At 39.1% G+C, this 25,686-nt stretch overlaps 1 protein-coding gene across 2 annotated transcripts; it reads left to right on the top strand.

The window, feature by feature from the left end:
- The first annotated feature begins 1,119 nt into the window (after positions 1–1,119).
- Positions 1,120–20,902, top strand: PPP1R17 (protein phosphatase 1 regulatory subunit 17). Of its 2 annotated transcripts, none has more exons than XM_012571754.5 (5): positions 1,120–1,531; positions 8,653–8,754; positions 12,658–12,810; positions 14,167–14,328; positions 19,472–20,902. In XM_012571754.5, exons 2-5 carry the CDS (start codon positions 8,673–8,675, stop codon positions 19,546–19,548), a joined length of 474 nt encoding a protein of 157 aa, XP_012427208.2. In that variant the 5' UTR covers positions 1,120–1,531; positions 8,653–8,672; the 3' UTR covers positions 19,549–20,902. The 2 variants fall into 2 exon arrangements, with proteins under 2 accessions (XP_012427208.2, XP_030121507.2); XM_030265647.4 differs by having other exon boundaries at positions 8,642–8,754.
- The last annotated feature ends 4,784 nt before the right edge of the window (positions 20,903–25,686 follow it).

Genomic DNA, 25,686 nt, shown 5'->3' with positions numbered 1-25,686 from the left:
TTTCTGATTTGACCACTTTGTTTCATTCACCTCATTCTGATTTTCTGACTTCATAGAAAAAAAATGAAATAATTGTCTTTAAGTAAAATATATTTCAGTGAAAATTAGAGAGTTTTAAATTTAAAATTCACTGAAACAGAGAATTCTGGACAATGGTGGAGCTGGGCAACTCATAAAAAGCAAGGTTGGGCTTTGTGTGATTTGAGGAGTTTGGCGGTTTGGGATTTTTAGTTAATTTTTTTTTTTTAATTTAGAAATATTAATCTTCACCAAAAAATTCTTAGGAGCTTCTGCTCCATTTTTTCAGGAATAATTTAAGTATTTATGAACTTGCTTTTAAAGATGCACCACTGAGACACATAAGCACGCTTTGCAAGCAAATTAATGTACTTGTCTCTCCCAGGCATTGATGAAGAAATCTCACAGTTCTTTTAGGTAGTTCCTTTAGAGCATTTAACATGTTTGGCATTTTGTAGAACCACATATGATACCCAAAGGACACACGGGTTTGCAGGGCTGGCAATTAGCACTTTACTTGTTTGGGTTTTCTGTACAATATACTGTTTATGAAAGAAAGTATGCCATGTATACTGGCACTTTTGAATTACAGTCACTGAGTGGGGGGAAAAGAAGAGAAGATAAAGACAACTGTGAGCTGTCACAGTTTTTACAGACAAAGGCTTTTTTGTTGCAACTTAATACTGAGAGAGAGGCAGTTCACAGCCCCATCACAGACTACAGTAATTCTTCCAGAGTTTTTCCAATGTCAGGCATGTTTTTATCTCTTTCCCTCAACTGAAATTACAGTTCCATCCAAAGGCATGGGCTAAAATAGGAGAGACTGGTCTCTGCTGGCAAACAACTGGCAGCCATGGAAGACTCCCTGCCTGGCCCCATAAACACCATGCTTGTATAACCAGTTGTGGATATATATACACAAAAAAAATGCAGTCATCACTGAGCCTCAGTGCTGGAGACAGTGTCCATCAGTTTCTATGTTTATGGTACTTCTCCAGGTGTGTGCCCTGGCTTCTTGCTCTACTTTTATTCTCAGCTTTCCCCTGGGAACCTGACGGCATCAGCCCTACTCCCTCCCCTTGCGATTTTCTTTGCAGCTCTAGACACCTAGCTCTAGTTGCAGTTGCAGCTCACCTTTTGGCTCTCTGTGCCGAAGATTTCACATCCTCTATTGCTTCTTTGAGAGCACCAGCATCTGTGGATCTTGGTCATCTGGCAGGAATGATGCCTCAGCCTTGAGGCACTGCTGGTCTCCCATGCATCTTGTTGCCCCTCCTTTGGCCCCTGCAACTTGTGGAAGAGGAAGGAAACAGGATTAGAAGCTGCTGGTGGGGCAGAGAGTGGTGGTGCTGTTCCTTAACCTCCAGGAGGACGCCTGAGTGTGGCCTTGCCACAGCGACAGCTTCCACTTGTTCCTAGATAAGACGGGCAAGAGCATCAGCTGCAGCCCCAGTACAGAAAGATCCTCCAGTAAGCCCTGACGACAAACAGCACCTTCCCTTCACACCACTCAGTAAGTACTTCTGCAATGTGTTTTCCTCCCGACTGGTTGGCTTCTTGATTTCCTTTTTTTTGAGGGCGTGTGTGGATTTGTTTGTTTTGTTTTGGGTTTTTTTAGCAGCCACCACCAGCAAGTTGCCTTATCACCTCTGGGGACGAGCAGGAAAACACCAGGTCCCCACTGCATATGGAATGGGCTGGGGATGGTCCTGTGTGGGGAAAGTTGAGGTATGACCTAACTGAGTCTGGGATTTGGGGATAGGAAAATGGGGACGAGAGCATTTTAGAGCAAAATAAAGCACTAACTGCTAGGACAGTTCAATACCCAATTTGTAAGTCAGCAAAGTGGGAGCTGGTATAAGGACTTCTTATCTCACTACTAAGTCTGCCATGTGCAAGGGGTTAATTTGTACCTCAGGAAATAAGTTAGGGAAGACTGTATTTTTTATGATCTCCAAAGACAAAGACTTTGTAACTAGAACTTGTGCAAATGTATAGTGCATTTTTTAAAAATCAACCAAATAAATGCGTTTATTTTACAAGCTAGTAGTGGGAATTTGTCTACCACCCAGCCACAATTTTTTGAAATGGCATCCAGAAGCACACTGACTATGAGAAGAAACTGCTCCAAGACAATTCTGTGGTACTTCTGCATCCATGCTATTATTAGTAGCAAAAGTTTTGGGTAGAGGGAGGCAGTCAGATCATGCTTTCAAATATCTAAGTGTTTGCTAAGAAGATTTAAATATGCTTTATAAAAGTGAACATCAGAGTAATCTGACAGTATACCTGTGGAGAGCAGCCTAGTGCCTAAGTAACTGAAGAAGAAAATTTGTGCATTAACACGAAGCTGTCTCCTGTATCCCAGAATGCTTCACTCCAATAGAATAATGTTAAATATATAGTAAAATTTGTAATTAAATGTTTGGAGTGCAGAGCAGCAACACTGAGAATTTCTTCTTGTAGGACATCTATTTTCTACTCTGACTTGTAATCTTGCTTTATTCAGATGATTTTTCCAGGAAGCAGTTGTAATGGGGCTGAGATAGGATGGGGTATGGGTGAAGGTGTGTATTTTCTGATAAAGGTACTAAGGCTGCTTGCTGAGTGCAGATGGAAGAAGCCAAATGCAGCCAGATGTTGTACCATTCCCCTTGACTCCTGGCCTGTTTCACATGATTTCTGCATAGGGCAGATGTGTGCAAGATGGCTTCATCCAATCTTATTCCTTCTTTCTGCATTTGTAAATTACTTCAAGCAAATAAGGGGCCTACTCACACTATAGAGCCCTCCACAGGGAGCATGCTACAGAAGGAATGACAGACCTTGCTCTTTGTCTCCCACATATCTGCAGGGCTAAAGGAGCAGGTAAGGACACTGGAAGCCTGCTGTCCCTCCTTGCTTATGTGCTCATTGCAACCAGACAGAAAGGGGAAAACAAATATAAAATAATTTAATAATCAAACCCCCAGGAAACTGTAAGTGCATGCTTAGTGGGGAGAAGAGGCACCAGTCTTGAAGAGTAAACCTCCATGCCAAAGCAGCTCTTTGGGCAGGGCAGCAAAATGCTACTTTTTGTCCAGACTGGACTGTAACTAACGAAGTCCAGCCTCTGCTTCATGTCTGCATTTGGCAGCAGCCTGTGAGATATTCCCTATTTACTTCCATTCCCAGCTATTGAGTACACCACCAGCAGCAAGGTCAGGCTCTACCTGTGAGTATGAGGACAAAGAAGTGTGCACACTGTACCACCCTAGGACCTTAGTTGCCTCTGTTTCTGCCTCTGCTTCCCTCTATTCTTCTTGGGAGTTGCTCTGGCTTCAGAAGATAAGCACATAGGGCCAAACAAGCTTCTGTGGCAACATAATTACCAGCTATCAAAATGAAGTTATTAAATTCAGATTGATTGCTGTCACCCAATAAGGATACTTTCAAAAGTACTTTTATTTATCTAGCATCCTTGTCAACATGCCCGTGATTTGTTTAATAATTATGCATGCACTGGAAATAAGCACATTTTTCTTCAGGATTTTGTCAATTGTAGAAACAAAACACTCTCCTGAACAAGAAAAAAAAGTACAAAACCTCATACACCACATGGTCTAATAAAATCTTCAGAGGCACAGCTTGTGGATACTTTATAAAGGGCCAGTTCAGAAATTCTATGTATTCAATATACAAAGAAATCACAAGCCTTAATGTACAATGATGAGGAGTATTGACATTGATGCCCACAAATAACCCCTGCAAACTTTTATAAGAATTGTACATCAAAACTTCATTTCTCCATCTTATAGGTAAGAATGATCACCTATGGGTGACTCATTTGAGAACTGTATTGTCTCTTCAGATTACATACAACTATCTGTAGTAGCTAATATCCATGTAGTTGCATAGCCCCTACAACCCTTCAAACCCTAAGAGAAATGGAGGTTTTTTTCCCTCAAGCCATTTCCATGCCTAATTCAAGATCAAATGAAAAATAAGTCCAGCCCTTTAGTTTTGTTCTCAAAGCTTTTGTTTTCTATCTTACACGGTAAGATTTTTCTCACGAGATTTCATTTTAAGTCAGTTTAAATGCCACATTATCAGATTGCCTTGAAAGATTTGCATAACCTTACACACATCTACATTAAACCAATTGTGCACTAAAAGAGTAAACTAAACCAGGTTTCTTTATCTGTCTCTAGCAAAGTATTTTTACCTAACTGAAGCCTGGGACTGGCTGCATTAATGAATTTTGTTATGGAAACCAAAAATTTAAGCAAATAAAGTAAAAATATACTTGCAAGTATTTGTGTGTTTTAGAACTATGCTAGTGAGTGATAGCTTTAGCTTTATTTGGGCACTTTATTCAATTGGGTACAACAACTGAGAATTTTGAAAAAAGTTTTAGTATGTGCTTTAACCTATCTAAAAATCCAAAGCTGATATCCAGAAAGTGAAAAGTTCAGATAGTTTTCATCTGAATCACCATATCTTACAAGGGTGTATGCCCAAAGGAGTCATGCTGTTATATGACAGTGATTCAGCATGAGATTTCATTCACATTCAGCTTTTAGTAATACTTGCACTTTTCAGTCTGCCTTACTGTTCGTTGCCCTCCTCTGTCTGTAACTACAGCCAATCCAATCTCATGCCAAAAATTTTAACAAGGAGCAATGCAAAACTATGCAGGGAAAGCTAGAACCTGCCTCAACTTTAAGGAAAGCATTTCAGCTGTCTTTATCAGCTCTCTCTTTTCCAAGAAATAAGAGACTTCAGGTGACCCATTTAGGCACATATCTCTGAAGGTTGTACAGCCTAAATGCACTGTACAAAAGTCTCTGGCTAAATGACAATTGAATCCTAAAGCATATAGGAAAATATGTAGCATCTCAGGAAGTATCTTCTATTGTGTGTGGACTAGGCCTCCAATGTAACCATTAGAGATGCATAAAGGATGAATGTGGATCATTACATCAAGAGACATAACAGAGTGCAAGAAGAAGCCACTTCATCACATGAATAGCAAGCATTTGCTACCAAGGTGACTGATGGAAGCAGAGAGTGAAAACTGTGCTAACGTAAAGGCTGCTAGGAAAAGTGTTGCTCTTAATGTCTGAAAATCTGAGAACATGCTTCAATTTGTAAAGCCATATTAATGCTTCACACAATCCCCATAGCAGGCTACCTTCCAGGGCAATGTAGCTAGGGAATCTGTTACCTTAGTGGCAGGAACTGGTTTCAGTGGTTTGGGAAAACCACCATTACAATGGTCACATACAGCAACTTTCCTTTGAAGGAGAGCTCTGTGTCTAATCTATGGTGACAGGACGCAACAGCGCTCAAAGGTTCACACATCATACACAATGTACATAAACCCAAGATACCAAAATCCATGATCTATTTTGGTAATTTTTATCTTTTTATTCTTTTGTCACACAGACTGTCATGAAGTGCAGTGTTTTAGTAAGCAAGGCAATGCTGACTTCAGGGCACACTTAGAAAAGAAATGGAAGGAGAGTGTCAGAAGTTAGCCTGTAAACCAGAATTTTAAAGCACTGAAGATGCCAAGGGCTTACCATGTGTGACAATGAAAATATGAACACAGACCTAAGAGATGTATTTTAGAATAGTATTTTCCAAACTACCACAATAAGAAAAAATAATGAAGCAATCCTATCTATCTCTTTACAAAGCTTAATTTTTATTGGGTGAAATAATTCAATGAAACAACTTATTGAAATCTAACTAATTTTAACTATATTTTATAAGCTATTTCCAGCAAATATAATTTACTACCAATTTTACATTTAAATTTTTCTATCTATCCCCAGCCTTTTTTGCCTCAAGACATGTTAAAACCAAAAATGTCCAGAGTGTCTGAAATAATATCCCTGATTTCACTGAAAACCTTGTAAACAGAGTATTCTTCAGAAACGAACATTTTATCTACAGTCATAACATTTAGCCAGCATGTCCTAATCAAATCCAAGAAAATCAAATGGCATCGAAAGAATTAAACTCTCTTAAGTCACAAAATGCAGTGCAAGCCTTCATATGGACAGATAATAAATTTTGTATTAAACAAAATTATGTCTGCTTTATTTTAAACTGCAGCTATAGCTTACTTATATAGTGAATAAACAGAGCAACCATGTTAAGGTGCCTTCAAAGATTGCTTTCTATAGTCTTCCTAAGTGAAGGGTTTTTCTTGTAGTGAAGGCAAATGAGCCTTCAGGCAGTATAACACTTTCGTACAGATGTGAGGCTGGACTGGACATTTCTATAGTAAACATTTGGAGGTGAAATTCCTCATCAAGACCTGATTCAGTAAGATCTTAATAATTTGTAGAATATTACAAATTTTTGTAAATTTTAAGTAGTGAAACATAAGGGAATTTAATCCCCTATGTACAACATCAGTTGACATGAGTTGAGTCAAATTTGATGCTGCCAAGCAGTTGTGAAAGGATATCTATCCCACCCTCCTCTCTACCACTGACGGTTGGTCCATAAAGAGATAACCTAGGGGCTGAAAGGCCCAGCAAGAGGTCATCCCTGGCTCCATAAGTGCTCAGACCTCAGCTAAGAATCAGCATCTTAGTCTGGAGAGCAGATGTGGGAAGAGATAAAGGAAATATTCTACTGAGAGACACTGTTTTACAAACTATAAAAAACATACGAGTTATCACAGAGGTAGAAGCCTTCTACACATACACCCTGAAAGTGTGGAAGATTTCTCCCTGGACTTTGGATGCAAATCCATGGTTACTTCCCTGAGGATTAAGGGAAAGGATCTTGATGTGTGCCCCACCATCAACTGGACTGTAAGATACATTGAATCCTAAGTTATATTATTTCTTTGCTGGCTGTAACACTAATAGGTACCTTTAACCTCACTCTGTATGTCTGCTAGTAGTCTTTTTTATTTTTTGTCTTTATTTCTGCATAGTATTAATTTGTTTAAAGTCTTATGTCTCTTAGTTTTATGTCTATTAAATAAATAATTCATTCTATAATAGACCAAATCAGCCTATATTAAAAAAATTGTGAAGGAGAGTGAGCTTCAGGGTTCTGGCTGCCTCAATAAAGCTACTGCCTGCTGCCAGAGGCCTGGGCAAAAGGCAAGGGCTCGTCTAAACCACCACATACAATCATAACAGCAGTGTTACTCCATTTATTTATAAGTCACTGGCATTTAAGACATGTGTTATCATCCACTGAAGAACTACATCATTGCAACCTTTGCTACCTTCTTTTGCAAATATTTCTGTGAGTGGATTTTGTTCAACGGTTAATTGTTCTTTACATAGATGCAAGTTTAGTCACGGAAATGAGATTAACTCCCCTACTGTTCTGTTTCTTGTCATCAAACAACCATTGTAATTTACAGAGAAATAATAAGGTAATTTCTTTTCCTTCAGCAAGATAAAACCAAACTCCCACAGTTTAGTCTCCTGTTTTCCCATCCTCCTTTCAACTGTTATTCTGCAGCTACCTCTTTTCTTACTTTTCCCTTTTATTTGCCTTTCCCTCTCTACCTCCCCTTCCTCTTTTTTTTTTCAATTAGTTCTTTCATCTTCTATTCATAATGTCTCCAGTTTTTTTTCTTTTCCTCATTCCCTTCCATCTCCTTACAAGGAAGTCATAGTATGCTCTTATTCCCTGAAAATGGAGAACAGAGGTTGTGAATAAAAAACTACCATAGCTGTTGCTGGATCAAAGAAGATACCAAGATCACTTGGACTGCACCCTCAGGTTGTAGGCTGTTTCCCTTTAACATTGCTTTTGTCATTCTGATGAGTTTCTGTTAAGCAACGATATAAATGATCAGCAGTGAAAAATGGTCTAAGTTTCTTCTTTCTGTGGTGGCATGTGTGGCAACCCTGGGATCAAGTCTCAGCTTGCAAGGTGCTGGGGAAGCTCAGGTAGGAGGATGGGTGAGGATGGACTTCTACACCCACTGCAGCTATAAGTAAAGGGGGACAAAATAGCCCAAACAGCAATCCAGTGAGACTTACAGAGCATGGACACTTAAATAGCTGCGTGAAATGGGTTCCGATGGTCTTACCAAAGTGATGAGTAAGTTCACTTCATGATGGCTTTGGGATCTGTAGGTATTGGCCATCTTTCTGAGGCAACACTTTGCACCTGGTTTTTCTGGGGTATGTAAGGTCTCTTAGTGGAGCTGGACTTAAATGACTAAGTCAAGAGAATTCATGATTAAAGTTGGTTCATATAATAAATATCAAATATTTATTTGATATTTAGTTTACTGTTGAGAAAAAATGGAGAAGAAAACCAAAACAAAACATCCTATTCCTTAGCATTTACTTTGTGTATGAGATAGGACTTTCTGTATGAGATAGCACTTTCTGTATGCTCAAAAAAAAAACTTTTTCTGTAGAGTCAATCTATGCTAGTGTGGGTTGATTCAGCAAGGTAGGTGGAAAAATAGGTTACTGTGTGTGTAACCAAGGCAGTGAATAAATGCATCGCAGCATGTGTGAGTAAACAATCGGGTCAGCAGCCTGCTGGAAGACAAGAATTCCTCATCAGTTGTTAGGTAACACCAAAATGCCTGTTTTATGTCATGCTGCTGAATTTCTTTTAAATTTTTTTTCTTAATATGGTGTAGTATCTTCATAGGAGGAGAAAAGCCTATTTCAATGATGTCAACAGAATGTGTTCAGCCACTTGATATTCCAGATGACAGACTGGACAAGCAAGATTCACAGTGTAACCATTTAGGTAAGTGTTTGATGATGTCATTGCTCTAATGAGGGGTGTTGTCTTCATATAATAAAGTCCTGTCCAGTGCCTATTTTTTCCCCTCCAGCGATACAACTAACACATGAAAACAGATAGATTACACCTTCTGCTGACACGTCTAGTGCCAGATGGAAAGACAAAGAGCAGTCTTCCTTCATATAAATATCATCTGAAGCTATAGAGTGAAGTTAATTAAAGAGGAGAAAGGAAAAAGAGTAATTTTTTTTTTCCTTGGTAGAACAGTTTCTTTATTTATACTTCATTTATACTTATAAATTGTAAGTTAGGCTATAGATGAGCTTTCCCTGAATATATCTTCCATATGCAATTTGAGTAAAAGATTTCAAGCATTCCATTTGCCATCACTGAGACAGCTTCTAAAAATGTTTCCTGTGTTGGGAAGTTTTTTTCTTTTCATGAACGGAACGGGACTGCTTGGAGATGTTCCTTGAGCTTTTATTGCAGCATCAGCCTCATCACATGGTTGAGACAATAGAAAGATGGCAACAGCTCATGTACTGCCAGCAACAGCCAAAGACCTCTTTGTTATAGAGCATTTAAAATACTTCCTAGCCAATAGTGTATTGCTGAAGCTTATAGACAATTGTTTTAGCCAATTACTAAAACTACACATACACCTGCTTCACGCAATGCCTTGCTTGTCTGCTTTTCTATTAACAATACACAATACTTCATTATTAAGCTTAAAACCTTCTACTATCTTGCCAAGCATATTTTTCTGCAATCATAAGGTCTATCTTAGCCAAGCCTAAAACTCTAGCTATTGTTTCATGTCCTTGCTTACTATACTATTGTAGCTTTTCCTAGCTTCAGACTTTGCAGCTGTAGCTAGTTCTAGGTTTTTCTGCTCTGTTTCTAAGGCCTGCTTTTACTGCTTTCTGGAAATCATCTTACCTTTACTATTTCACATAGTTTTCTCCTTCATCATCACTTTCCTTTCTTGAAGCTCTTAGTGTTCAGGTGCACACATAATCACAGAATATGATTGTATGCATGTGCTTTTATTGAAGCACTCTGGTAATCAGGGGTACAGACCCAAATCTGACTCCGACATGGCTTTCCGGCTGAACGTATTTTATATTCTATCGTTATATAACTTATATATTAATTATTAAACTTCTATTGTTCTATTGTATACATTGACCTTATTCAAGCATGAGTTTCTCGTGATCTTTCTCAAGCCCCTGACCACAGTTTCTCATGATTATTCCTACAATTAAACAGTAATTATATTTAATTACTAAACAATCACCACATTTTACAATTACATAATTTATCATATACTAGCTACACAGGTACAGTTCTAGCAAGTACAAGACCAATACATTCCCAGGGTATTTTCCCAGGGCCTACTAAGCCTAACTTTCCTACTAACTCCCCAAATCCCCATGATTTTAAAACCCTTTTACTATCAAAGCTACTTCACATAGCTTTTACAATGAGCATACCAGGGTTGTCTTTGTTCTGTCATACTCCTGAATACCAGATTTCATTCTTGATAGATAAGATTTTGCATATTCATGGTCTTTGCCTCTGCTTCTAGTGCTATGATTTCACTCTTATCTTACAAAATTGTGTTGAAGATTTAGCAACCCAGAAAGAAAAATCGGTTTCCTTGTTGTTACCTTTGTGACAACAATAATGAAAGACAAATGCAATTTCACTTCCTAGTTAAAAAAAAGTGTTTCACCACAGGTTTTATAAATTTTGTTTATTAGTACTATAAGGAAGTCCTGTCTCTGCTACATGGCATTTCTGGCCACAGACACTATTTTTACAACTGCTGGTATACCATAGTTGGTCCATAAAATTGCTGATTTAAATACATATAGAATGAGTTTCATTATACTGTTGGAAAACTGAGGCAGTGGGGTGGTAAATGAGCTCATTAGGACTATGAAGAAAGCTATGAAGGCCAGAAAAAAATTCCACATCTCCAGGGACTTAACCCAGAGGCCATCCTTCTCACATCTACCTGCAGGCTCACAGACATAACAGCTGCCTTAAATAGTGTGAAAGAGCCTGGAATGAAGTTGTGATTGCTTCCAAGTCTGCAGTCAGGGGTTGGGTAATGATGTGGGGAGCCCAGCTGAAGGCAAACAAGCAGCTTTTAAGAATTCAAAATATCGGTTTCTGTGATGATACTAATGAGAGGTTCACAAATGAGTGTTTAAAATGCTTAAAGAATCATCGTCAAGGTTATTGGCAAAAAGCAGGGTTTAATATGAATTCATAAGAATGCAGCTTTAACAGACTTAAGTCGCAAGGCTTGTTCTATTACTTACTGTGTAGACAATGCATACATAAGTAAATTGGATTAGAAGCAACTTGGAATGATTTACATGAAGACTGGAAATGCAAGAGGGGAAGGGTGCAGAGAATATGGATATAAGAAAAGGGTGCAAAAGCACTTAATCATTGACTAATTTAATATTTTAAAAAATAATTCAATAGGATTTGCTACAGTTATAACCGTGAGTTAATTATATACTCAAAAGAACAGCATTCATACCACAATCCATTCACTTGCATGAACACATGAGAAAAGATGTATACATCTATATCAACTAGTGTAAAGATACCTATCAAAAATTCCTGTCAGGCTCAGTGCAGTACTCATATCAAATCCCCTAGCATTTCTCAACCGGCATGGACTGCGCCTCAAGGACTATGTATGTGTGGGGATGGTATCTGCCTAGACCTTGTTGTCAGCAACAGTCTTTCAAGTATTGCTGACTTGAGGGTTTGCAAGCTCCAAGAGGCATCCTACTCAGAGGCCCACTGTGTTCAAGGAGAGCTCAAACAGCTCTCCTTGCTGCTACAGTGCTGTTTGTAGCATCACAAGATGATTTTTCCCTAAAAGTCCAGTAAAAATAATACAATTACACACAGGCTGTGATTCATTTTTTCAAAAATGAAAATGTCTCATAACAATGGTACCATGTCTCCTAACAATGGTGCCATTTCAGTTGGGTAAATGACTTACCAAGGCTAATAAGAATGACTGCTTATCCTTTGTTCCTTACCTTGGTTGGATTGCTAATGTTTCTGGTATGGTCATAATAGCTCCTAGCTTTACCATACAAGAGCATCCTATATGCTCATGGATGCTTCACTGCCCAGCTGGCACAGTTAAGGGGCACTTCATCACTCAGCTGATTCAACTAAGGCTTATCAGGAACAGTTGAGGTTGTAGATCAGGCCTAAAGAGGAGTTGAGGGAGAGGGATGTACTACCAAAAGTGATCTTCAGTATTTTCAGCTTGCATAAGCACCCAGAAATACAGACTCTTGCAGAAAAAGTCCTGCTGACTCTCTGAGTGATCTGAGTAAAGGATTGTTTTAAAGGAAAACCAAAATCCAGTGTTATGTAAAATAAAAAGCAAATACCAATTGCTTATTAGCTCTAGAAATAAAGTTAACTCTTGATGGGAATAATATACTGACTGGCTCATTTTACAAATAGCTCAGACTGACCCTATATATGTAAAACTTTCCTTCACAAAACTGGCCTTGTAACCCTTGAAGATACAATCCACAGTTACCACTGGATGAATCAGGGGTGGCTATAGAACCTCTGCACAAAATGATGCAGCCTTCCCTCTGACATGTGAAAACACAAGCTACCCACAACTATCTCTCTCTGTTTTATGTCTACTGCCAACAAGAAAGCAGAACTACCTAAGTCACATGACTCTCGTGTACTATGGCACAGAGCCCTCTTTTGTTGCCTTTCTAAATGTTTAAGAGATTTTTCTTCCTGGACTCTTGGATTAAAGCACTATTATCAAAGTTATTCTTTTCACCATCTGTTTTTTTACCTCCCCTAAATTTTAATTTCTATTATATTTTTCCTCTGCAGAAGATCTTTCAGAGCAGCTGATTAAGAGCTGTGACCTCAAAAATAAATCAAGAAAAAGTAAAACTCTCACAGCCTCACAGAAGACTGAACAGGAGCAAAAGAAGCCAAAGAGGAAAGATACACCGGCTTTGCACACTCCACCACCTCTAACAGGTGAGCAGTAAATCTCTCGACTTTGAAATCCCAATTCATCTCTGCGGATTGGAGCAGGGTGAAAGTCTGTGTTCAATCAGTTATGTCCCCTCGAATGCAGACAGGAGCACAGCTTTCTGCATGTGCCCCTGGGAAGGCAGGTGAACAGAAAGTCTGACTTTCTCAAAGACATTGTATGTTAGTTGAAGGGTTTGGTCTCACTTCTGAGAATACCAAGGTTGGATAGGTTTATGCTCTGAAAAACATGCTTCTGTGGATCTCATAGTCTTGCTGATAAATAATGTTACATTTATGTGTGAAATGATGTGTATTTATTGGCAGCTGCTGAGCTAGATGTCACAGTTGGATATGGTCTAAAATTTAAAAGGATCAAGTCTAACCCCTGCACTTTCTTGTGAAACTTGTATTCAGTGAACTGCAGGAGGCTGGGGCTGGGAGTAGACCAGTCAAGCACACAAGCCACCTGCGGGATTGTCCTCCTGGAAATCAGGGATCATGGGTTTATGGGGACTCTGGAAAAGGGTACATGTTTCAGGAAAACATCACAGCAATGAAGGGGCTTCTTGTGGAATGCTCCTTACTGTAGCACAAATACAGATGTTTGAGACCCAAAAGCCACCAACCTGGAGAAGGGAAGAATAAGCAGGAGACTGCTACTGAGACCAAATGATCCAAGAACAGCAGTGGGAATAAAGTTTGTCACTGTCAGCTAACACGAACTCTGTGTTATAAATTCCAGCAAGAGAGATGTGCTCTTATATTATTGAGTTCTTTCCATGATGCACATACATGGAGGAATTAGCCAGTAACTACTTGTATGCTCCTCTGTATATCTCCAACAATTCACTAAGTCAAAAACAAGTACCTGAGATATTGATATTGAATTTGATTCTGTTCAGTTTTCACATGTACCTTCCATCAGCAATTCTCTCTTAGGAAGAACAGCTCAGAGGCTGGAGAGCTGTGTTTTCTTCCTGCAATTGTCATATCATAAAGAAAACATTATTTCACTAGCTAAAACAGCCATTTCTATGTGGTCACATTGCTCCCAACTAACCTCCTGAGTGTCTGTGTGATTAAGTTACTGTGTAGATGTCTAAAGTTCTGGAATAGGAGATTACACTCATCTGTCCCATGATTTTTAATGCGTTATGTACAACCAGAAGTGAGCTGGCCTGATAGCATAATTTTCTAGAGTCTATGGGAAATAATTAATTTGAAAGAAATGTAGGGTAGGCACATCATGTAGCAGATCATGCAGTGTACTTCAGAGTAGTCTTTGGGAGAGCTACGCAGGTGGAAGTTTCTTCTATGTAAACAGGCTAAAGTAGCATTTTCTTTATTTCTTGCTTACAGGCATAGTTTCAGGCTCGTCTGAAAATCTGCTGAAAAGGTATGGTATCACAGAGAAGTCACAGAGAGAGAGAGTGACTCCAGTCTCTCATATCACTGAACTGGAGCAGAAAAAGCCCAGAAGAAAAGATACACCTGCAATACACATCCCACCTTTGATAATAGGTAAGAAACTTTGGTAAAGACTCTCCTAAGAGGGAGCAAAATGTCACTAGTGTCAGAGATATACTTAGAAGGCTGAAAGGAGGTTGCTCTCTTCTCAATATACTTAGCAGTTCTTGAACTGGACCTATTTGGTCATAGTGGGAGTTCATTAAAAGTCAAATCCCATGTTCAAGTTCCAAGGAGAAAGAATGGGGAGAAACAAAAGGCATTTGGTCACTTGATTATCTCTTGCAAACTGCAATCCTACTTTGCTGAAAAGCCAACTACTGCTCTGCTTTTCCAAACTAAGCACATAGAAATTTTTAGGTCACCAGCACTAAAATGCCTCCAACTACCTGGAGCAAAGCTGTACTGATCAATCCCCTCTTCATTCTGTGGTTCCTGATATGCACTGAGGAACCCAAGTGGTGATGAACTTCTCATTAGCAGCCCCTTAAAGATAATTCTGTGCTTCTGGCATGACATGCAATAGACACTGTGTAACATGCCAATAGGGAAGGGAAGGGAAGGGAAGGGAAGGGAAGGGAAGGGAAGGGAAGGGAAGGGAAGGGAAGGGAAGGGAAGGGAAGGGAAGGGAAGGGAAGGGAAGGGAAGGGAAGGGAAGGGAAGGGAAGGGAAGGGAAGGGAAGGGAAGGGAAGGGAAGGGAAGGGAAGGGAAGGGAAGGGAAGGGAAGGGAAGGGAAGGGAAGGGAAGGGAAGGGAAGGGAAGGGAAGGGAAGGGAAGGGAAGGGAAGGGAAGGGAAGGGAAGGGAAGGGAAGGGAAGGGAAGGGAAGGGAAGGGAAGGGAAGGGAAGGGAAGGGAACCTTACTGTGGATCATTCAAATAGAGCTAACTTGCTTTTTGGGTAAAATCAGGAGTAAGAGTTCAGGAATGTATGCTATTTAGCTGCACTGTGCTTTATGAACAAATCCCCTCTCTTATTTAAATTAAGCAGTGATGAAGGAAAAGTATATTTATTAATTCTGATTACCTAGTTATAGCACACAAACCAGCCTTTTTAGAGCAGATACTAGAGACAACTGAAATGTAAGATCCAAACAGAGGTCCCCAGCTCTCAGATTGACCCATATTAGTAATGTGTCAGATGCTTACCACAATCAATAGCAAGATCATTACCAATGAATCACTTGCTAACTGATGAACTCCAGAGGTTCCCAGTAGTGTTCAGGATTCAAAGCTCAGAGGAATGCAGCCCAGAGATGCATGTTATAAACTTTCCATGGACCAACAGCAATTTTAAGGACAAATCAGCATTTTAATGCAGAACAATGGAAAGGGAATACAAACGCAAAGTCAAAATGGTAGTGATTTGTATAACATTGGGAAAATATTTTTTTCTTTTATATGATGCCTCTGATCACTTGTGAAGAAAATGTGCAGTTTGGAAGTTCTGGGTTTCAAGGAGTGAGAAGCATGTTTGATTTGGGAAACATTTGTAAATTAGTCTTTCTCTGCTGTTTTAAAAATTCACTTAGCTTCCCTACCTCTGTTTTCCTAGCTGTGTGTATTATGAAATGTAACTCATCCTGCAGATCTATTTTAAGGATTGTTAGGTTGTTCTGTTAATATCTGCCAAGGGATCTGGCTAAAGAAAACAGAGGGTAAATATACAATGTAACCATAATTGCCAACAGAACTTGCAAGTACTTGGCTCACAGAAACATGAGTGTTTCTGTTAGAAAGCTAAAAAATAGACAGAAAAAGTTGTCTTAAATCATCGATTTGTCAGGTGCCACCTAGATCTAAGCCATACCTCTTGGGTCACAAATCAGAAAAACAAGAAGATAGCACATGCCTACAGACTGCCTAGGGACAACTCGTGCAGCTGAGTTGGGAGAGAGAAGAGGTGAATGGTTAAACTTCCATTCTTCTCACCAAAAGGTTTTCAATAGAGGTGTGATATTTTTCTAAAGGAGCTGCCTTAACAGGTTTTCTAGACTATGAGAGAGAATGAGGATTTGAAACTGATTTTACAAGTTATCTCTCATTTGATTAGGAAACCTCAGCCACATTTCAGGAACAGTATTCCCATATTTATACATGTATTTACATTCTAGCTCTAGGCCTGAAGACCATTAATCTAGTTAATGGACTATATAATGCTAAGTGGGAATGGCAACAGTGTTCCAGAGCTGACTACAGGTTTGGATCAGATTCAAGCCATTTACCATCATGTGATATGGAAAAAGTGACCGCTAGAAATCTGATTATATTTTGCTTTCTGGTCTAATCCCTTCAGAAAGACAAGGTGTTTGCTGACTGAAGGAGAGCTTGCTACTTAAGCAGACATCTGCTCATGATGCATTTGTATGGATGTGGCATAACATTAACACTGCCACTTCAGTAGAAGTTTGAAGGCTGAATACATTTAGAAGCCTGACCCTTGTAGAGGAGATTTCAGATAACTAACTTAGTAGCCCCCATTCTTGAACTGCATTTCCCAATTGGATTGGGTGCTCCCAAGGTGTAAAACTGATTCTGCTTCTCACTTGGACCACATGCCATCCAGTAGATACAATCATTTTCTTCATTTTACATGGTACATTTAACTTGCTTTTATTTGTGACAGAAAATCATTCAGATCACCCAAAAGGGAGAGGGACTGTCCTAGGAGTGCTGGTCAAAACAAAGAGGGATAACACACCTGCCATTTTAGCTGCATTTAACAATGAAGTATTTGTGTGGACAGCTGTTCAAGAGAATACTCTATTAAATAAGATCTTTTACTAGAATTAAGTGGAGTTTCTTGAATTGGTATCTAGAAGTGGTTTGCAGGGGATCTGAAGGGGAAATATTGGAAATGGTGGCAATCTTCATTAGCAGGTCACAAAGAGATACTGATGCCTTAAGATTTTAACTTTTATATTTTTCAAATCCCACACTGCATTAGTGCATAGCTCTGAACTCCAAAGGAAGTGTAGTTAACTGTTAACATTTTAGTTAGACAAAAGAATCCCTCTGGGCATGTGATCCAAGGACACACCACAGCCTCAGGCCCTGAAAAGTATAAACAAAAGTGAATTGGGGAGGAGCAGTTGAGGAAATATGGCTTCATTACCTGAAGCTGTAATTGGATAATTAACCCCTGATATGCAAACAGACAAAACTTGTACTTGCCTGAAAAACCTGTGACCGCTGTCCATCTTGGGTGTAGCCTCTGCGAGGCTTTTACACTGCTCAAGGTGTAGCTGTTGAAGGCCTTTAATAAATACCCACTTTATTCTCTTAACTCTGTCTAGCCTCTGTTCTAGGTTGCCACTCCAAGGCATCAATACCATGTAGCAATGAGTGCTGCTTACTTCAGCAAGACTAATAACAAGGAGACAGGACAGAGAGGTTTGTCCATATTTACTTAGCTCACATAGTTATGCTGGGTCTTCCCAGGTCTCCAAGTCTGTAAATCGAGTTCTGTTTTGCACAACAGTTCCACAAAAGCTTAGCTTCTTTGTGTGTACCACCAGATGGAATAAATCTGAAATTAAATAAGTAGCAAATATTGGGCCAGCCTTCAACCAAAGGCTTTTCATAGCAAATCATGGAGCCATCACTGGTGAATTTCAACCAGCAGAATGATGTACATTGGATGTATCTTGACAATTAAATATACATCCTTAGAATAGGAAGGGAATGGAATTCAGGCATGTAAATACATAGGTTATTTTGCCTTATACAGGCACAAGTCTTCCACAGGCAGTTAATCACTGGAAAACAGATTCAGAATACAGGATCTGAAAAGCTCTATACAGAGGGGCAGCATCTTAGCAGGCTGCTTTGATTCCATGCCAAGTGTTCAAAGGTGGCTTCAACAGTAGGCAACAAAGTGTCATTGGAGGTATAACTGAAAACAACTGAAAATTGCATTCATTTCTGTCATTCTCTCAATAGCAAATGTACATAGATTGAATTTCATCACACATTTGAAGGTACATTTTAAACACATATTAGTTATGTTTTCCCTGTCCCTCAAATGGCCCAGGATATAAAAACCAACAAAAAATAACCCCCACTCCCCTTTGGAGCACACACAACCCAAACCCCAAAGACTTCAGGAAAACAAAAAAAACTTGTCTATATTTGCCTAGGTTGCCTATAGGGATAGAAGTCTGTGTTGGTAATATTTACATCCATCTCCATAAAATGGCATCATTCTTTGCAGTTAACAACAAGAGTTATTTAATTGCTGCTTGAATAAGTGAAGTCCTTTGTGTTTCAAATTAACTGAAAGGCATAAATTAATGTTATTAATTTATGCCTTTCAGTTTATCTCATAGTGCTTCTGAAACCAGCTAGTTCACAAGAACTGCATATAAATGAAGCAGAAACTAACTGAAATGAAGGGCAGTATAGGTAAATATTTTGTACCTAATGCATTGTTCTCACATCACTCTTACTTATTTTTTAATGATGAAAGCAGTTACAATATTTGTTATACCTTGGTATTATACAAAAGCCTCCAGATCCTCAAAGGACAGACTTACTGGTTTAACAGAAAAAGAGAAAGACACAGAGAAAGGAGAAGTGACAGATTTGTGGGAGGTATAACCTACAATCCAAGTCTATTCTCACACTGTTCTTAGTTCAGTAGCTTTTGCAATTTATTGATACTATATCATTCCAGTGGAGATGGCACTTGTCATGTGGATATTTTAACATGTCTCTTGTTCCCCCTGCACTTGAAAAATCTAAGTAATATGACTATATACATAGAGAAAACATACATATCCATAAAAACTGTTTCTGTTACAAAGATTAATTACAGTGTTTGCTTCATCACGCAAGCGCTTTGTCTTATTTAGCTACCCAAAACTTTCTAACAAACAGGTTCCCAAATGAAACTTCAGTCTCTTTTTACAGGTAGCAAAAATACACTGGATTTAAGAATGCTTAATAATTTTAGCCAAAAATACAGTGATTCAACTCTAGCTCAGTAAGTATTAAGAGACTGAAACGCCAAAAAGAAATGAGGAATAACTCATATGAGGTTGGAAAATGACATTAAAATCAATAAATAGGAGAGAACTGAAAAATTCTCTTTTTGCCTAATATTTTCTAGAAAGCAGTATATTAAATAAACTCACTTTTTCACCTTTTTGTTTGTTTGTTTGTTGTTTGTTTGTTTTTTTGTGTTCTTCTCCTTTTAAGGCACTAAGCTGTTTACAGAAGAACAAAGAGTGATTATGGAAGATGAAGAAAAGGATGGAGACACAATCCACAGTTAGATTACAGTGATATTTCAATAATACAGCGTAAATAATCATGGGTCATTCAAAGTGGCAGCACATTAAAAAAGATCTTTCACTTTTATAAATCATTTTCTCAGTTGTACACTTGAATTTAAACGACCATCAAGTGCTTATCTGCTTATTTGCATCTCATAATTCCGAGCAAGCATCATTGGACATGAATGGCAGAAATTTCAGTTACCCAGGGTTTGAAAAATTCTGTCAGGTTACTACAAATGGCTTCCTAGCATTTTTGTCAATGAGGAATCCACCTCAGATTAAATCTAGTTTTATGCAAGTACTCATACAGTACTTGGCACTAGAAGTAGTAATGCAGAATAGTAAAACATCAGCTAGTGATTCAAATTGCTTTTTTCCCCTGACACTTGACCTCATTTGTCCGGCTTTCGTTTCCTGGAATAGCACTGACCACAATGAAAATTCTTATGTGCAGAGCTGATGGGGTAGATGGAGAAGGTGAGAGGGCCAGGATTCAATTCTAGAGTCACTGAAATGTATAGCAAAAATTTCCTCTGCCTGTATCTGCTCATGACTTGTGTCTGTAAGGAGGAAAAGATAAATTTACTGTAGAATTAAAATTACACCTAAGGGCTCTCAGCATTGACAGATGCCTCAAATAGAATGGAGGGCAGAGATCTCAGAGAAGTGCAGTGCCTGTCTGTTACACCAGTGTAGGCAATTGTCTCCACTGGCTTGGTGAAAGATAAAATAGTTGGATAGATGATCCTTGTGCTCCAAATAATTTATTTTCACATCTGCTTTTTAAATTGAATTAATTTTTAAAAATTGAATCCCAGGTAATAGCTGGAGAGGTTGTAAAGGCTCAAAATCACAGCAGGAAGGTAAAAACTGAGTAAAAGGAATAATGTTACTCAATGGCATATGCTTACTGCAAGGTAGAAGAGCATCATGTCACTTTTAAAATCATTTACCTCAATGATTCAAACAAGAATTGTTTTCACAGCCAGCTACAGCCTTCAGTATTTGTAGAGAGATGGGTATTGGTAGAATATTTTACCCAAAAAAAAGACAGAACTGGACACTTAATAACCTTAATAACTCTAGGATAGATTGAGTAGCACTGCCAGCTGCACCCTTACGGAACTAAGCAGAGAGGTTGAAGATTATCTAGCTTGGCAGACTGAATTTAGTCACATTTTTAAGTCACTTATACAGACAGCTGAAGACCATACTAGTTTGGACTCCATTTGCCACTGTGACTGACCCAACATATTTCATGAAAATGCAGCCCATTCACAAATACTTGTGAATGTATACTCTCAAGATGTAATCAATGAGCTTAAAATAAATAATTGCATATTAAATTGCACAAGAGGTCCACTATATGATTAATGGCATACCTCTTACTTAGAAAGTGTACTTGTTTTTGTCCTATTAATCTATCAGTGAGATAATACTTAAAATATAAACAATCAACAGTTCAAGTAACAACATTAATATAAGATCCACAGTAAAGTATGTCAGAACAAGTACATGACAAGAAATATGTATGACTCAGGTCTACCTTTATCAATGAAGTCAGTGAATATTTTCAGTGCATGTGTAGTGAGTTGACCTTAGCTAGATGCCAGGTGCCCATCAGGCTGCTCTATCACTCCCCTTTACAGCAGGACAGTGGAGAGAAAATAAGATGCAAAACAACTAGTAGGTTGAGATAAGGCAGTTTACAAAAGCAAAGAACAAAAAAAAAAAAAAAGGCACAAAGTTTATGCATGCATAAGCAAAAGGGAAAACAATATCTACTTCCCATCAGCAAGCAATATTCAGCCACTTCCCAGGAAGCAGGATTTCAGCACACATTTCTGGAATGGTTGCTCCAGAAGGCAAAAATGGTAACATAACAAATGTTCCCCATTCCTCCTCTCTCCCATGGCTTTTGTATTGGAGCTGATGTCATATGGTATGGAATATCCCTTTGGTTTATTTGGGTCATCTATTTCGGCCTAGTTGTGTCACCTGTCAGGATCTTGCCCACTCCCAGTTAAGCGATACGTGGAATAAATACATAGACTCCACAACCTGGGGTAGTTATGAAGTGGGTATGTATTGTCAGCGCCCAACACAAGTGTGATATCTCTCCAAAAACTTGTGCCCCGAGCCTCAGTCTGACCCACACCTTTATTCCCAAGGGTGTTCCATATGCAATACATTACACAACTTTTCCATGTATATTCAACCCCTGGCCCCGCCTGTCCTTGCCTCTCATGCTAAATAGGTCCACGCTCTTCTGGGCACACGTGGTTTGCCGTGGTGGTCCTGCGGGGGTCTCTGGTGGTCTCTTGAGGCTGAAGATTGTGGTCTTCCTCATGGTTGAACTTTTCTCCTTTGTGCATGCGCTTTTGGTTCTTTGGTGCTTATCCGAGTACCATCTGTCAGTCTCGGTAGGCTTAGGGACAGAGGAGCCTCTTTATCTGGGTTCTTTGCATCTTCAGGCCTTTCTGGTATTGTTATTTATGCAAGAAGCTTCAGAAATCTGCATTTTCTTATTTTGCCCTTTTGTACCATGGCAGAGGTTTCTTAAGTAAAAGGTTAAAATTTAACATATAACACTACAAGCTAGAATGTAAATGCTTAATTCATTTTGTTAACTTAAGTGAACTCGAAAAACCTCTGTTTCACCAGTCCCTTGATAGGAAGCATGGGAGAGAACAATGATGCTCTGCAGTAGCAAAACCACTGGTGTGTTATCAGTACCTTTCTGGCTAGCAATGCAAAGCACAGCACTTTGAGGGCTGCTAAGGGAAAATGAACTCTATCTCAGCCAGACCCTACACAGTACAATACAGCAAGAGTGAAGTGTGGTGTCCTGAAAAGACTCAAACTAACATCAGCAATGGATTAGCCATGAAATCAACATGTTTAGACATGAAGGGGCTTCATAACACAAACCAGGAGCACAGATAGAATGTGACTGACTTTACTGCTCTGAAAAGCAGATTTGTTTCCAAGCCTGGGAAATGCTGACACAGTTTAATGGGAAATAAAAGAATAATTATAAAAAAGAGCCTCCTTTAAGCCTAGCACTGTATATTGCTTGGCAAAGAGGAGTTACAGTCTGAGTGAAATCTCTAATGGCACATCAGCCTAATTTACCATCCCTGTATTGATGAAATTGAAGCCAAGACAGAATATGCTTTAAAAATGACATATTCACAGCCTGACAATTCAGTTGTTTTTTTTTTCCACCCAGTACCAATATGAGCAATTAAAAGTAATTTTTTACTTGATCAATTGAGTAAATAGGAGGTTTCTTAATGTTTGTAGCAAGGAGTTGTAAGGACCTGATAGTAAAAATAATGCCTCAAAAAGTGCTTCATCATTATCATTATCTCTTTGAACACCTGAATGCTATGAGCAGCCCACCTTAAAATCCATAAAAAGGAAGGCAAAACCTGTGCAAAACTAGGGAGGAGGAAGAGAATGACAGAAACCCTGGCTTTCACCTTCCCACCCCTCCCACCACTGCTGCTGTCCAAGATTTTTCACAGCTGGAAAAAGAACCTAAAGTTTCCAAAAGTTGAGACACCTCCAAGACTTAGATGCCTCCAGCCTGGGGAAAACAGTAACCTATTGTGACACAACTCATGACTTGTGGAAACCCTCCTCTGCTCCTGCATCCTCTGGTGTGAGCAACAAGAGTGGACCAAAGTCAGCTGCAGGGACCACATCCTGAATCTACTTTTCTGAAGGTAAGTGAATGCATTCCAGCTAAGCTGCTAACCCTCAAGAATAAAAAAGATGATAAGCCTTTTTTTGGTCTCTGATACTCCAGGTAGCAGAGACAAGAAAAAAAAAAAAAAAAAAAAAAAAAGGCAAAAACTGTTTTGCCTTCCACCCTCCTCAGTAGAAAGGTAACAAGTGTAGTTGGTAAACTATCTTATGCTTGTAAAGTAATCTTAGCTTTTTTCCAAGTTTTCTCTAATTTCCCCTTTCTCTCCTTTCCCTCTTTTACAGTTAATAAAGTGAAAATATAAATTTTTTTTTGGCATCAACATGTAAATTCTTTCATGTTTTAATTATGTTTTGGGGCGTATTCAAACTTGAAATTGTTTCTGCAGCTCAAAGGGTTGAATGCTCCTCCATAAGTAAGTGGATTGTAACATTTAATCACAGGGCAGAAATCCCTTAAAACTCAAGTGCTGATTCCAAAAATTCAATAAACTGAAAATTTTTATGATTGATCATTTTGTGTTAGAGAAACAAAGCAAGATACCCATATGACTTTTCTCCTTTTCTTTTTCTTTTTCTTTTCTTTTTTTTTTTTTTTTTTTTTCTGGTAAGTAAAGTGCTTTGTAAAACATTGTAGCTGTTTGCTTTTTGATGAAATTAATACAAGGTGCCCCTCAAAAGTGAGGTGTACTACTATGGTTAACTGTTTAAAATAAGGTGCTCCTGAGTCATAAGGAGTGGGACATTGGAAAATAATTTTAAAAAGGTGCCCCTCAGGAATGATCACCCCTGTGGTGTGTTTTTTATGAAATGTATACAGGGTGTCTTTCTAGGGTGAAGGATTGAAATTTGAAAATTAGCTGGAATTTATAGAAGGTAGCCTGTGGAAAGAATCACTTCACCTTCATGAGGCAACTTTGTAAAATATTTTTCCAGAGATAAAGGGTTAATTTAGAAATTACACAAGGCGCCCTCCAGAAAATCTACCACATTTTTGTGGTAACATGAAACATAATGCACAAGCTCTAGTCAATTTATTGGATGAATTTGGTGCCAAACTGTCTCCTCTAAGAATGGGCACAAAATTACAGGTGTAATATCCAAGAAATTGTTGATCTATTATCTACCCTGCATGCAGGGACAAAAGTCAAAAAAGATAAAGGAAAACCTATTGTTTGTTCTGTCATAGGTGCTGTTGTCTTAGCTGCAGTTGAACACAATGAACACCAACAAAAAGCTGATATGAAAATTATCGCATCGTTACAAGATTTGGTTAAAGTGTCATAACTTCAACTAGAAGAAGATAAGGCTAACACCTGTCTCCTCCATGAAGAGATAAAAAATCAGAAAGCTATGTGTTACCATGTGCACCCATGTGCTTCGAGAGGAGCTGCATGAGAGATTAGCAAGTGAAACAAAAAAGGGAGTTAGAGCTGGAGCTATCCAAAGAAACATATCTCCTCTTTTACTTAGAATCTTTGTGCAATGAATCAGAGAAGCTGCCAGTCTCACTTTGTCCCTTAAATAAAATAGAATACATGGGTTCGGATGATGGCACACCTTACATAATTGTGGAGGCCCATGCGCCTATTGGGCAAAGGGCAGTGGCAATGCCCTGGAGGGATGCACCTTAGGGCTCCGGACATCCCCCATAGGTTAGGGTGAAACAAAAGGCTTCCCTCATGGTGCATTGCAGCACTATGCTAATTTAACCCAGTTCTGTATTCCCCATTGGCCCGTTGATTGTCCCTACTTCTTCTACCCCAATATGGTCTTGTTCTAGAATATTCCCCACTCCCTGTTTCCCCATTGGTTAATGTAACCCTTCTTGTCTACCCTGGAACTCCCTATTGGCTCCTGCCCTTTGTACCTCACCTATGCCCTCAGCTGATTGGCCCTCATTGGCTTTGCTCCACCTCCTCTTTCATATATTTATACCCCAGACCCTCCACTGTCCATTGTATTCTGTCCCTAGACCCCTTTAGTGCTGGACTGTAATAAACCCTTGCTGGAACCACATACAGAAGATCCTGCTGTGTTTCACCTGCCTGCTCGCTGTGGTGTGCTTGAGTGTTTGAGTGTGTTATTGTCATGTGCCTGCCCAAACGTTCTCCCTCCAAGGACGCTTGTGGGGAAGGTAGCAGCACTGACCACCTTGCCTTGCCACTACACATAATCATGATAGAAATCCCATATATGGCTACTGAATTGGTTAAATCAGAAAAGGAATATAGAAACACCTAAAGACTCTGAGACTGAATGTTTGGAGAGTCTGTCTTTCTTGGGGTGACCAAATTCTGCTATCACAAAAAGAGACAGAAGGGTTCTGGGGGCCAGGGAATGACCCTGATCTCTTACCAAAGAGCAGTTTTTTGGGCTGGCGGATTCAACCCCCTGGAGAGAGGAGATTCCCCTGGCTATAGT

Source organism: Taeniopygia guttata, chromosome 2 (genome assembly GCF_048771995.1).
Source record: "Taeniopygia guttata chromosome 2, bTaeGut7.mat, whole genome shotgun sequence".
In the NCBI taxonomy this organism is placed as follows: Eukaryota; Metazoa; Chordata; class Aves; order Passeriformes; family Estrildidae; genus Taeniopygia; species Taeniopygia guttata.
The sequence above is the reverse complement of the archived record's forward strand: the minus strand, read 5'-3'. Positions and strand labels throughout refer to the sequence as shown.

Coding starts and splice junctions, on each gene's coding strand:
- PPP1R17 (XM_012571754.5), top strand. CDS start 8,673: ATGATGTCAACAGAATGTGTTCAGCCACTTGATATTCCAGATGACAGA. Junction 12,811..14,166: donor CACTCCACCACCTCTAACAG/GTGAGCAGTAAA, acceptor TCTTGCTTACAG/GCATAGTTTCAGGCTCGTCT. Junction 14,329..19,471: donor CATCCCACCTTTGATAATAG/GTAAGAAACTTT, acceptor TCTCCTTTTAAG/GCACTAAGCTGTTTACAGAA.